General features: G+C 37.4%; 1 protein-coding gene across 6 annotated transcripts in view; it reads right to left on the bottom strand.

The window, feature by feature from the left end:
- atg10 (ATG10 autophagy related 10 homolog (S. cerevisiae)) overlaps positions 1 to 13,894 on the bottom strand; it is a 39,288-nt gene that overhangs the window by 12,272 nt on the left and 13,122 nt on the right. For all 6 annotated transcript variants that reach the window (XR_012385969.1, XR_012385971.1, XR_012385970.1 and 3 more), the window contains exon 4: positions 4,672 to 4,804. Coding sequence is in view for 2 of the 6 variants with exons in the window: in NM_001037124.2 (NP_001032201.2) it covers positions 4,672 to 4,804 (133 nt within the window). In the remaining 4 variants the exon portion in view is untranslated. The remainder of the gene's footprint in view (positions 1 to 4,671; positions 4,805 to 13,894) is intronic.

Here is a 13,894-nt window from a genome sequence, read left to right as displayed (position 1 = left end):
GCGCTCTATTGTGCAACTTTATTAATATTCATTACTGTCACAGTGTAGACGGCAAAGACGCCACGTTGTGTTGGCAAAACAAGGGTGAAGTGTTGCTTTTATAGAGTGCAATAGTTAGCACCAACAGTTACAACCAAACTATAACCTCGTGTTGGATTTTGTGACCGGAATAACACACGCGGCTTTCTGTGTGCATCTAAGTTTCCGGGAAATGCTGAGTTTTTTTTTCTCTCATTCGCCGTGCGGTATCAAACATTGCATGAAAATACATGCTTAGAGCAGCGCCTCGAATCAAATATCACGTTTGTCGGGAGGGACATTAATGAATTCCCTGAATGAAAGAGCCAAACTGCAGTTAAAGTCCACCATTTAATAATTTGGCTAATAATTCGACTACAGATGTTCATGTAAACACAGTCACATTGTCCTGTGGGTGTGTGTTTTGACTCTGAAATTCAGCGCGCCCAAATAGACACTCCCATACCAAGCCTTTTTTCTTCCTCCGACACTCCCCCCTAAACAGAGCTGGACACGCCCACTTTTCTGACTTTTTCCAAAGTAGAGGTGTGAAAACACCCTGCTGAAACGAGGGGGTTTCATGGCCCTTTAAGCAGCCGGCTCTTCTCATAGGATAAGAAAACTCCGCTATAAATAATAATGAGAAACCGACGCGTCATCATTGCACTTGCGGTACTGCACTACAACGCCGATTTTGATCCCGCCCCAAAAATCATTTTAAATCCGGAAGCTGAAATTAGCTGACAAAAGCTCAAAATTATCCAGTTTTCCCCACAATTAAAGCTAACAGGTGCTAACATTGTCTTAACTGATGCTCAACACACACACACATCTGTTAATATAAAAAAAAAGTTCTCCAGGGTGTCCTGAACCTTTAAGTAAAAAAATGAACTCACTTTTAACCCTTTGACGCGTATGATAACAATGATGTAATAAGGAAACTGATTTTAATAGGCTAACATTTTTATTTTATTTTAATTTTTCTAATGTTTGTTATGTATTCCATCATTTGAGTTTATTTTCCTCCCCATATTTGTAACGGTTGTTGGGGGCGTATCTTATTTTTACATCAGTGTTTACAGGTATAGTTTAATCACTTGCTTCTCTGACACACATAGCCTACTCTAACGAGCAGTAAGCAGATACAATTTCTAATTTAAATATGTAAATCCAAGTCATATATTTAAAATACAAGTTAACGTTTAGATTTTAACGATATACATATAAGACATATATACATGCAACATATATTTAAAAATTTACCAGAGTTATTTATGAATATTATGACATACAACCTATATTTATGAGGTCCAAGTAACAGTTGCAGGTTTTGATGAATAGACTACTTTATGATACTTTACATGTAAGTACAGTAGTTTTCTTTTAACTTTTTAAGAACAGTGCCATTTTTAATGAACTTTTAAAATCACATTTTAATTTAAACGTTGACATTTTATTTATCTTCTTTTTAACTGTAAGTGTGTTATTGCTCAAACTATTTATTATGTTTAAAGTGGCTGACAATAATAAATATTCATAATAATAAGTATTAATCTGTAGTTTTGTATTAAGCTGTAGCCGCCCAATTAGGCCTACTATGTATTTCAATACCAGTCATTATGGTGGTACTTGGAGAGACAATTTTTTCTGGGGTGGTACTTGGTGAAAATAGTTTGAGAAACACTGCACTAGAGGGTCTACATTTTTTGAGAAGCTGAAATACGTTAGTAGGGGTACATTTCAGTGTACATTTTAGGTGACAAATCCACTAGAGGGCGCTGTCTATATTTTGCGAATATGAAATACATTACTTGTTAAGGTACAATTCGTTGTATGTTACAGGTGAACAATCCACTAGAGGGCACCGTTTATATTTTCCGAATATGAAATACATTACTTAAATTTTATTTAACAATACAGGTGACAAATCCACTAAAGGGTGCAGTCTACATTTTGCAAATATGAAAAAAAGGTACATTTCATTGTATGTTTCAGGTGACCAATCCACTAGAGGGCACTGTCTACATTTTGCGAATATGAAATGCACTACCTAGGGTAGATTTCCTTGTATGCTTCAGGTGACAAATCCACTACAGGGCGCTGTTTATATTTTGCGAATATAAAATACATTACTTAGGATACATTTCATTGTACGTTTCAGGTAACAATTCCACTAGAGGGCGCTGCCTATATTTTGCGAATAGGAAATACGTTACTTGTTAGGGTACATTTTGATGTACATTTCAGGCGACAAACCCACTGAAGGGCACTGTCTTTATTTTGCGAATAGGAAATTAGTTACTTGTTAGGGTACATTTCGTTGTACGTTTCAGGTAACAATTCCACTAGAGGGTGCTGTCTATATTTTGCAAATAGGTAATACGTTACTTGTTAAGGTACATTTCGTTGTTTCAGGTGACCAATCCACTAGAGGGCGCTGTCTATATTTTGAGAATCTGAAATACATAAGGTACATTTCGTTGTATGTGTTTGTGGTGACAAATCCACTAGAGGGCGTTGTTCATATTTTGCGAATATGAAATACATTACTTAGGGAAAAATTTATTGTACATTTCAGGTGACAAATGCAATAGAGGGCACACTGTCTATTCTTTGCAAATTTAAAATATGTTACCTAGGCTAGATTTCATTGTATGCTTCAGGTGAAAAATCCACTAGAGGGTGTTATCTGTATTTTGCAATTATAAAATGTTACTTCGAGTAGATTTCGTTGTATGTTTCAGGTGACAAATTGACAAGATGGAGCCGTCTATATTTTATGAATGTAAAATATGTTACTTAAGGTACATTTCATTGTACATTTCAGGTAACAAATCCACTAGAAAGCGCCGTCTACATTTTGCGAATATGAAATGTTACTTAAGATACATTTTGTTGTACGTTTCTGGTGACAAATCCACTAGAGGGTGCTGTCTATATTTTTGAGAAGCTGAAATACGTCTCTGAAACATCTACTAGATATCTACTAGATGGCACCCTCTTTATTTTGCAAATATGAAATGCGTTACTTGATAGGGTACATTTCGTTGTATGTTTCAGGTGACAAATCCCCTAGAGGGTGCTGTTTATATTTTGTAAATATGAAATTTATTACATAGGGTACATTTTATTGTATATTTCAGGTGACAAATCCACTTGAAGGCGCAGTTTATATTTTGAGATTAAGAAACACATTACTTGTTAGGTTATATTTCGTTGTACATTTGAGGTGACAAATCCACTAGAGGGTGCTGTTTATATTTTACAAATATGAAATGCGTTACTTGTTAGGGCACATTTTGTTGTACGTTTCAGGTGACAAATCAATTAGAGGGTGCTGTCTATTTTGCGAATGTGAAATACCATAATTAGGGTACATTTCTTTGTATGCTTCAGGTGACCAATCCACTAGAGGGCGCTGTTTATATTTTGCTAACTTGAAATACATTACTTAGAATAAATTTTATTGTACGTTTCAGGTGACAAATCCACTAGAGGGCGCTGTTTATATTTTGCGAATATTAAATATGTTACCTAGACTAGATTTCGTTGCATGCTTCAGGTGGTAAATCCACTAGAGTGTGTTATCTGTATTTTGCGAATATGAAATATGTTACTTCGAGTAGATTTCGTTGTACGTTTCAGGTAACAAATCGACAAGATGGCGCTGTCTATATTTTGTGAATGTAAAACATGTTACTTCGGGTACATTTCATTGTACATTTCAGGTAACAATTCCACTAGAAAGCGCCGTCTACAATATGCGAATGTGATATATGTTACTTACGGTACATTTTGTTGTACGTTTCTGGTGACAAATCCACTAGAGGGTGCTGTCTAACTATTTGCAAAGCTGAAATGCATAAGTTAGGCTATGTTTTGTTGTAAGTTTCAGATAACATATCCACTATGTTCACTAAGAAACAGTCTACAATATTGTGATTCTGAAATACAGATGACCAAGCAAACTGACTATGGAAGAAAAGTTGTCCATATGAAGATAGATAGGTGACGCAAATGTATTCGATTACAAATCATAGACTGCATTTATTAAAGTTTTGTAGTTTGTTTGTTTTTTTGTTTTTTTGTTTTTTGTTTTTTGGGGGGGGGGTGCAAATAACTATTCTTAATTTGCCAAAAATATGTCTCTATAAATATCATTAGTGTGAAAAGGAACAAAAGCTGGTGTCATCATACTGCCCCCTAGTGTTTAGAAACTGCCATTATACTGCCCCCTAGTGTTTAGAAACTGCCATCAAATGCATGTTTAAACCCGTTTTCCCAGTTCTACACAAATCTAGGCTGAAGCACGAATTTCCAAAAAGCCCATGTTGCTGAATATAGCCATCATTTTCAAATAATTCACTCTTGCATGTGCATATTTGCTAACTCGCTCAAACAAAAGCTCCTAAAAATGTTGACATGGAAGCTATTAATGTATATTTACAGCACAAACTTTGTCTGGCTTTCTCCGAACTCAAACACTGCTGTCGAGACTCGCTGTATATTTGACAAATGTGTTTTTCTGCAGACTTTGAGAAAAGCAGAGCAGCGAGGGCTCTGAAATACACAGTGATAAGGGGAAGCGGACGGTGTATAAACAAGTCTGCGCGGTTTAATGATAGAAACACGGCGAATGGGACTGCGGCGTACCTAACGCTGATGCTCTGAAATAGAGGACGGGGATCTGATAGCTGCAGGAATACAGAACGTGGTATTCATAGCGCAGCACAGCATGACTTTCACACACCGCATCAACTCCAGCCGTTTCATCCTCAGCGTCTGCCTGGAAAACAAGACCAGAAACAGACGGAAAGTGAGACTGAGATTCATGCCGCTCCAAGATAAAGATTCAGCTATAAATGCAGCAAACATTGATGGTGAAAAGCAACTCTCAGAATTTAAGACAACAGGCAAAGTTCAAGTCGATGTAGCACGGCTGTATTCAGCAATAAACAACACGAATGTGTATTGACAATTGAATTAGCATATTATAATATTACTTCTGAAGGTTGGCGTGATATGAGGACTGGGATAATGATGCTAAAAATTCAGCTCTGAATCACAGAATAAATAGTATTATACTTATTAGGCATTGTTCATTACTGCTATAATTGAAACAACAGCTTACATGTTAAGTCTTGATAATATTAATAACAATCCTCATCATTCATTGAGACTCTTGCATGGCCCCTGTGATGTGACTTCAGGTCAATGACATCATCACTATGGCCTTTACGCACCACACAGATACGCGCAGCTTTAATTAGCACTAGTGTGTGAGAGACGTGTTGGACCAGCAGAGGTTTGAGTTTCCCTCAACACAGACTTCAGGATTCTTCACGCATCCATGCCTTCACTAATAACATCTTCCTCCATACGAGCTCAGTCTGGAGACACACAACTACTGTTTCACATCCCATGCCATGTCAGGAATCACAGAGGCTGGAAAGGGCAGAGTGGCTCAAATAAACTATGACATCATGATTGATGCTCAACATTCTGCTGTTAAAAACTAGCCTAGAGCACCATCTGCTGTTTAAACACTATCCTAGAGCCCCATCTGCTGTTAAAAACTAGCCTAGAGCGCCATCTGCAAGCAAACACTATCCTAGAACACCGTCTGCTGTTTAAAAACTAGTCTAGAGCGCCATCTGCTGATAAAAACTGGCCTAGAGCACCATCTGCGGTTAAGCACTATCCTAGAGCGCCATCTGCTGTTTAAAAACTATCCTAGAGCGCCATCTGCTGATAAAAACTGGCCTAGAGCGCCATCTGCAGTTAAGCACTATCCTAGAGCGCCATCTGCTGTTTAAAAACTATTCTAGAGCACCATCTGCTATTAAACACTAGCCTAGAGCACCATCTGCTATTAAACACTATCCTAGAGCACCATCGACTGTTAAAAACTAGCCTAGAGCGCCGTCTGCTGTTTAAAAATTATCCTAGAGCACCATCTGCTATTAAACACTATCCTAGAGCACCATCGGCTGTTAAAAACTAGCCTAGAGCACCATCTGCTATTAAACACTAGCCTAGAGCACCATCTGCTATTAAACACTATCCTAGAGCACCATCGACTGTTAAAAACTAGCCTAGAGCGCCGTCTGCTGTTTAAAAATTATCCTAGAGCACCATCTGCTGTTAAACACTAGCCTAGAGCACCATCTGCTGTTAAAAAACTAGCCTAGAGCGCCCTCTAATGTTAAACACTAGCCTAGAGCACCATCTGCTGTTAAATAATTATTACAAACATTTTTTTATAAATAAATATTACAAAATAAATTTAACAGAATAATTTATCTATTTGTGTGTGTGTGTGTGTGTGTGTGTGTGTGTGTGTGTGTGTGTGTGTGTGTGTGTATATAATGAAAGATTTTGGTGGTTTAAAGTATAAATTGAGGCAGACCTAATTATTATACAGGCAGCTATTGTTTTATATTATTATCTGGCTTCTTCGTGTGCAGGTGTTCATAGACAAAGAGTAACATTGAGTATAGATGAAGTGTGCGGTACAGAAATGGTTAACCCTGATAGGTTTTTGTTGAGTGAGGCATTAAAAAAAATTCCACCGCTCAAAACAGGATGCCACAAAAAAAAAAGAAAAGAAAAAAAGTGGTCCTGCCTTTTCTAATCTTCTGATCTTGCTGGATATGTTTTTTCTTCTTTTCCTGAACAATGGAGAAAAAGAGGCTTTCTTGTAGCCGACAAGCTCCTGCTTGCAGCCAAACACTTTTCACCAAGGTCAAGTTTTCTCAATCTTTTTTTAATGCACAGAGAGACTGAAACTCTATAACACCAGTCAACAAAGCAGATGTGGATAATGAGTTAGTTATTAGACAATACTGGGATTATGTGATTATTAATATTAGAAATGAATAAAATAAATATACAACAATAATTCCCACGATAAAAACTCCACAATTTAAATTATTTTCTATTTCAAATCAAATAATATTCACATTACAACAAGAATTTGACTTTTTTTTGAGATTCTAATGGGAATCTGCAAACAAATTAGCTTACAGTGAAAAGAAAGAAAGAAATGTGAATAGTAAAAAAAGTGAAAGGAAGAAATGTGAATAGTAAAAAAAAGTGAAAGGAAGAAATGTGAATAGTAAAAAAAGTGAAAGGAAGAAATGAATAAACGAAGGAATAAAAAAGAAAGAAACAATGAACAAAAAAGAAAAGAATGAACAAAAGAATAAAAAAATAAAGAACAAATGAAAGTAAAAACATAACGTAAGGCAACATAACGTAACAACAACTTAACAATGCATCATAACATAACATATCACAGCGTAAAGTATCACAACGTAACGTATCACAACGTAACGTATCACAACGTAACGTAAAGTAAAACAACGTAACGTATCACAAGGTAATGCATTATAACATAACGTATTATATAACATTACGATGTTACATAATGTAACACAACGTAACGCAAGACATCGTTATACAACACATCGTAACACAATGTAACGTAACAATGTAAGGTAACAACGTAACGTAACACCTTGTACCATAACACAACGTAACGTATCACAACCTAACGTAACACAATGTACCTTAACACAACGTAATGAAACAACGTAACGTAACAACGCAAGATAACACAACGTAACGTAACATAACGTAACATAACATATCGTAACACAACACAACATTCCTCGCATTTTGCATTGCATTTTGTAGTCAATCTATTATTTCAAAAACAAATAAACACTGAACTCATACAGATGTTTCTACTGAATGAACAAATAAGAGTAAACGAGCCAGCCGTGACCACAGAATATCTGGCATATCACATTTACTTCATCCACACAGAATACACCAACATCTCCTTCAGAAGAGTAGAAGGTGTTGAGTGTGTGTGTGTGTGCGTGTATGTGTGCGTGTGTGTGCGTGTATGTGTGCATGTGTGTGTGCTTGTGTGCGTGCGTGCATGTGAGCTGAATGTAAATATGCAAGAAGTCGAGTCATTTTGCAATCAGCCGGAAGGGCTTTCTAATGAAACAGTCTGAGAGTGGAGGAACAGAAACACCGTCCACATTTCAGAGCCCACGACCACTCAGGATATAAACGAGTCTGTGTATTTTAGGAGGACAATATTAAGTTTTAGAGAGGTTTGTCTTGCTCACAACATTCTAAGGCATGTTCATTTCTAATGATAACAGGAAGAGGGAAAAAAAGAAAGAAGAAAGGAGTGATACAAAGAAATAAAGAGAGGGAGAGATAGAAAGAGAAAGAAAAGGAATAAAAAGAGGGAGAGAAAGAAAGAACAAAGAAAAAGAAAGAATGAAAGAAAAAAGAAGGAAAGACAGAAAGAAAGAAGAAAGAAAGAATGATAAAAGATATAAAGAAAAAAGAAAAAGAAAGAGAGAAAAAAGGAAAAAGAAAGAAAGAAAAAAAAGAAAGAAAGAAAGAAAGAAAGAAAGAAAGAAAGAAAGAAGGAAAGAAAGACAGAAAGAAGGAAAGAAAGAAAGACAGAAAGAAAGAAAGAAAGAAAGAAAGAAAGAAAGAAAGAAAGAAAGAAAGAAAGAAAGAAAAGAAAGAAAGAGAAAGAAAGAAAGACAGAAAGAAAGAAAGAAAGAAAGAAAGAAAGAGAGAGAAAGAAAGAAAGAAAGAAAGAAAGAAAGAAAGAAAGAAAGAAAGAAAGAAAGAAAGAAAGAAAAGAAAAAAGAGTGATGCAAAAAAGAAAGAAATTAAAGAAAGAATGATTTAAAGAAAAAGAAAAAAGAAAGAAAGAAAAAGAAATAGTGATAAATAAGAAAGAAAGAATAATAAGAAAAAGAAGAAAGAAAGAAAGAAAGAAAAATAAGAAAGAAAGAAAGAAAGAAAGAAAGAAAGAAAGAAAGAAAGATAAATAAATAAAAAAGAAAGAAAGAAAAATAAGAAAGAAAGAAAGAAGAGTGATGCAAATAAGAAAAAAAGAAAAAAGATAAAAAGAAAAAAAAGAAAGAAAGAAAAAGAAAGAGTGATAAATAAGAAAGAAAAAAGAAAAGAAAGAAAGAAAAAGAAAGGAACGAAAAGAAATGAAGAAAGAAAGAAAGAAAGAAAGAAAGAAAGAAAGAAAGAAAGAAAGAAAGAAAGAAAGAAAGAAAGAAAGAAAGAGTGAAAAAGAGAAAACAACGTGAATGTGAAGAACGTGAGAGTGAAAAAAGAGCGCAAGGGGGGAAAAAGAAAGAAAGAAAAAAAGATCTATCCATCTCTTTCTATCCGACAGATTGCACTATCATGTTTTTCTCTTCTTCTTCATTCTTTCATATCACATTTTACCTGTTTTTATGTTTTGTTTTGTTTTTATGCATTTTTATTATTTGTTTTTATTTTTATTTTACTTGTTTCTTTTATTCTTGTTTATGTAAAGCACTTTGAATTGCCATTGTGTATGAAATGTGCTATATAAATAAACTTGCCTTGCCTTGCCTTGCCTTGCCTTGCCATCTTTCCAGAAAGAAAGAAAATTACACTCAACAAAAAAAAGACAAAAACATGTTTGATCTTCCCCTGTAGAGGGCGTGTGTTCACAACAAACAAAGGCATTACTATTATCATTATTATTATTATTATTAATATTATTTTGTCTCTCTTTCTTTCTCTTCCTTCTCTCTTCCACTACTGAAATAATGACGGCTGAGCTGACAGTGTTGTGTTGGACATTTTATTCTCTGATTTGTTTCGATATTTAATTGAGTCATGTGACCATTGAGTCTTCAAATGAATTTAGAGTCGACTCTTTATTTATTTGATAGACGATATCATTATTTATCAAGCACTTTTTGACACCTTTGCAGACAGCTCGCATTGAAGCACGGCTATGGTGCGAACCTGCAAACATTATATTTTCAAAAACCCGTAAAACACTGGTTAAATATGTCACGCACAGCTACTTTCCCAAAACAGGACAGTGCATGAAGTGTGTAGACAAGGCTGAGGCATCGTGAGGGACAAAAGAGCAGAAACATCTTAATGGACACATAAAAGCACAGGCCAACATTAGCAAGTTTTTCCAAAACTAAAGCCGGCACGGCAATAAAGTGCAGGATTAGTCAAAGTGTTTCCTTCAGGTAATTGCTTCAGTATGTGGGGAAACACTTAGGTCACTCTTGGTTTTTGGTGGCCTGTTTTTATTAACGGACTTGCTCTTTCCACCCTCAGTTCACAGACGATCCTCTCATATGTCCAAAATAGGTCAGATTGAGCGACTTTGGTTATTATTATTTTAATGTTAAAGGGTCACGAAACACCAGAGCACATGTGTTTGAGCTGTTGACAGTCGTATATGTGTCCCACACTGCTAAAAACACTATTAGGACACCTATATTTCACTAAAAAGTGTAAATTGGTTGTTTTTGCGTTATTTCAAGCAAATTCGTACTTCCGGTTTGAAACGAATTTTTGAAGCTGCGTCACGGTCATGACATAATAGTGTGTATTCCAGCGTGCAGACTGGACGTCTGTGCTAGAGTGTGTCTTATTACGTCTTACAGTGTGATGCATTAATGCAGGAGTATAGCTTGGTTCAAACCAATCAGCGCGCTCTATTGTGCAACTTCATTAATATTCATTACTGTCAGAGTGTTTAGACGGCAGAGACGCCACGTTGTGTTGGCAAAACAAGTGTGAAGTGTTGCTTTTATAGTTTGCTGCAGTTAAGTTTTGTTTTCATTTTCTCTCTGTGAGAGCTCAGCTGGAGTCACGTGTGGATTAACAGTGTACGCGACGCTCGACAACAATAACTTACGTGTCTAAGGAGGATTATTGTTTACCTGAGAGCTGTTCTCATCTGCAAACGCTGAGATCCGGATTCGCTTGTAGTCTCCTCTTAATAAAGACGCGGCTCTAGTTGCTGGTGATTGTCCTGTCTCTACAGATTTGGTAAGTGAGCGACCAGTGCTCTTTGTTTATTCAGTTTTTTTGTATCGAACTAAGTTAACTATTGCACCGAGTGTAAACATGTTAGCACCACAATCAAACTTTAACCTCGTGTAGGATTTTCACCGCATTTAGTGACCGGAATAACACACACAGCTTTCTGACGCTACCTGCCGTGTGCATCTAAGTTTCCGGGAAATGCGGAGGGTTTTTTTCACTCATTCGCCGTGCGGTATCAAACGTTGCATGAAAAATACACGCTTAGAGCAGTTCCTCGAATCAAATATCTCGTTTGTCGCGAGGGGCATGAATGAATTCCCTGAATGAAAGAGCCAAACTGCAGTTAAAGTCCAACATTTAGTAATTTGGCAAATAATTCGACTACAGATGTCCATGTAGGTTAAACACCATCACTTTCTACTGTGTTTGTGTATTTTGACTCAGAAACTCAGCGTGCCCAAATAGACACTCCCACACCCTCCCACTTTAGTTCCTCCGACACTCCCCCTAAACACAGCTGGACACGCCCACTTTTCTGACTTTTTCCAAAGTAGAGGTGTGAAAACACCCTGCTGAAACGAGGGGGTTTCATGGCCCTTTAAGAGGGTTGATCAGATCACTATCATTATGGGCCCTATCATACACCCGGTGCAATAAGGTGCAAGACATGCTTGGCGTGAGTTGTTTAAATAGTGAATCCATTTGTACTACTTTGTGGACTCATGTGTGCTTGTCTATAAAGGAGGTGTGTTAAGGCAGTGGTCCCCAACCCCCGGGCTGCGGACCGGTACCGGTCCGTGGATCAATCAGTACCGTGCTGCACAAGAATTAATTATCTTTAAGTTGGCAGATAAAGTAGCTGCATTTAAAGCCAAACTGGATTTGTGGGGACAGCGCGTGAAAAGAGGCATATTGGACTTGCATGATGTGTGTGTGCAGGCGCTCACAAGCTCTTTCACGGGCACACGCAAAGCTTGAAGGTAAAAAAACAACGGCTTATCATTAGCATCTTATTGATGATTATTTACACGGTTGGCATTAAGATGAACATATAAACATTATCTGACTAATTTATAGCAGCTAAATGTGTCTGGGAAAATATTCAAAGGCTTTTATTCTCAGAAACCGCGCGGACGTGAATGCGTCTGACTGTTCTGATCGGCTAAAGCAGACGTCTCACGTCAGCACGTTCTAGACGTGGACGCGCTCTTTCCGGCAGTTTTCCTTCTGCGTTCACACAGTGCAGCATTCCGGCAAATTACCGGTAATGTTACAACTTCTCTTTCCGGAAAATAGCCAGAACGAATTTACCAGTATTTTTGAAAAGGGCCTGTTCACACATACACACCTTTCTGGAAAATTGCCGGTAATTTTCTGGAAAGGTCTGTATGTGTGAAAGGGGCTTTTGACTGCCATTACCCCCAGATGGGACCATCTCGTTGCAAAGAAACAAGCTCAGGGCTCCCATTGATTTAACGTTACGGACAGTTTTTGATTTTATAATGTTATATTGTTGGAACAATGTGTTAATAAAGTTATTACTTCCTAATATTATAATTGTAAGGGTGTCACGATCCTCCAAATCCTCGTTTCGATTACATTTTCGATTCTAAAGGCACGATTCGATTCGATTTTCGATTATGAATAATTAATTAATTAATGACCAATTAATTATTTGTAGTCTACCGTTTAAACTACCTGACCTGCATGGTCTTTGTTTTACCAATAAACAAATCATAAAGTAAATGAATAAAGATAAGTTACGCACATAATTACCACCTGTCAATCACTTTTTCTGCGGGACTCGTAAATAGGCAGTGATCTGTGTCGTTATAATGGCGTCGGTAAAAAAGACGCACAACCAACAGAAACCAGCCAACAGTATCTGAGGTGTTCGCTAAAATGACAAAGTACAAGTGAGTGAAAGATTGAAGCAGTCCTCTGACTGCCTGGACCTGCTGTCTCGAGCGCATGGCTGTGTGCGTCTGTGTCTGTGTGGTCACCTGATGTACATTTTCAGAGGTAGAGAGGAAGGAGGGCTGCTCAGAAATGCTACACGCCACTGTGGATGTCAAATCGTTGTCGTTCTAAAATGCCATTTAAAAACAAAGACAGTGTAAACAGGGCCTGAGTGTGTACTTTTCGCGAGCGGATTTGCAACGGGGGCGGGCGGAGGATCGCGATGCCGGTGTTGTCTATCGGACGAACCCTAATACATACATAGCAGAGCTTGCAAAACTGTGTTTTTTGTCGACAACACGAACGTTGTTAACATAACTCACTGGAAGTCCAAAATTCTTACACACCGGCGACTTCATTGAAAGAGGAGAGAGTTTAAGCTCTGTCGACGGGTCTCCTGCTTCTGCAAGCACTTCAACAAGCCTGTTTTTTTCCCGCTTGGCAAGCCAAGCTGACGTGACATGGGGGCGTGGCAGCATCGACGATTCTATTTTTTGATTCGATAATCGAAATTGAGCATAAATTTCGATCGATTTCAATTAAAAATCGAAATCGTGACACCCCTACATAATAGTATTGTAATGTTGGAGCAATGTGCTAATAAAGTTCCATATGAGTACAGTGGATTCACGTTTATTATTATTATTATTATTATTATTATTTCAACCCCCCCTCCCCCACCCCCCCGGTCTGTAGTAAAATTGTCAAGCGGTCCGCAGTTAGAAAAAGGTTGGGGACCACTGTGTTAAGGCACATTATTAGTGCGTTGCTATTTTGAGGAACTGAAATAGGCCGCGCCACTGACCAACTGAAAGCTAAAGTCCAGCGTAGAGAGCATTAGTTGTGCACCTATGCAGGTCCAAACGCTTACACACTGCTGAATACACACAGGATGTTCAGCAATACACAAATATCTTTACAGATGAAAACAATTAAAGGATTAAAATGATCCAGAAATGATGATTTTCTACATCAATATAAACAGCACTGCCTCCATGCCTTCTCCACCTCGGGGGGCTTTTTCAGTTTATTCATG

The sequence above is a fragment of the Danio rerio genome, chromosome 10 (genome assembly GCF_049306965.1).
Source record: "Danio rerio strain Tuebingen ecotype United States chromosome 10, GRCz12tu, whole genome shotgun sequence".
Taxonomy (NCBI): domain Eukaryota; kingdom Metazoa; phylum Chordata; class Actinopteri; order Cypriniformes; family Danionidae; genus Danio; species Danio rerio.
Note: the sequence above shows the minus strand (reverse complement) of the source record. Positions and strands in the feature narration are given on the sequence as shown.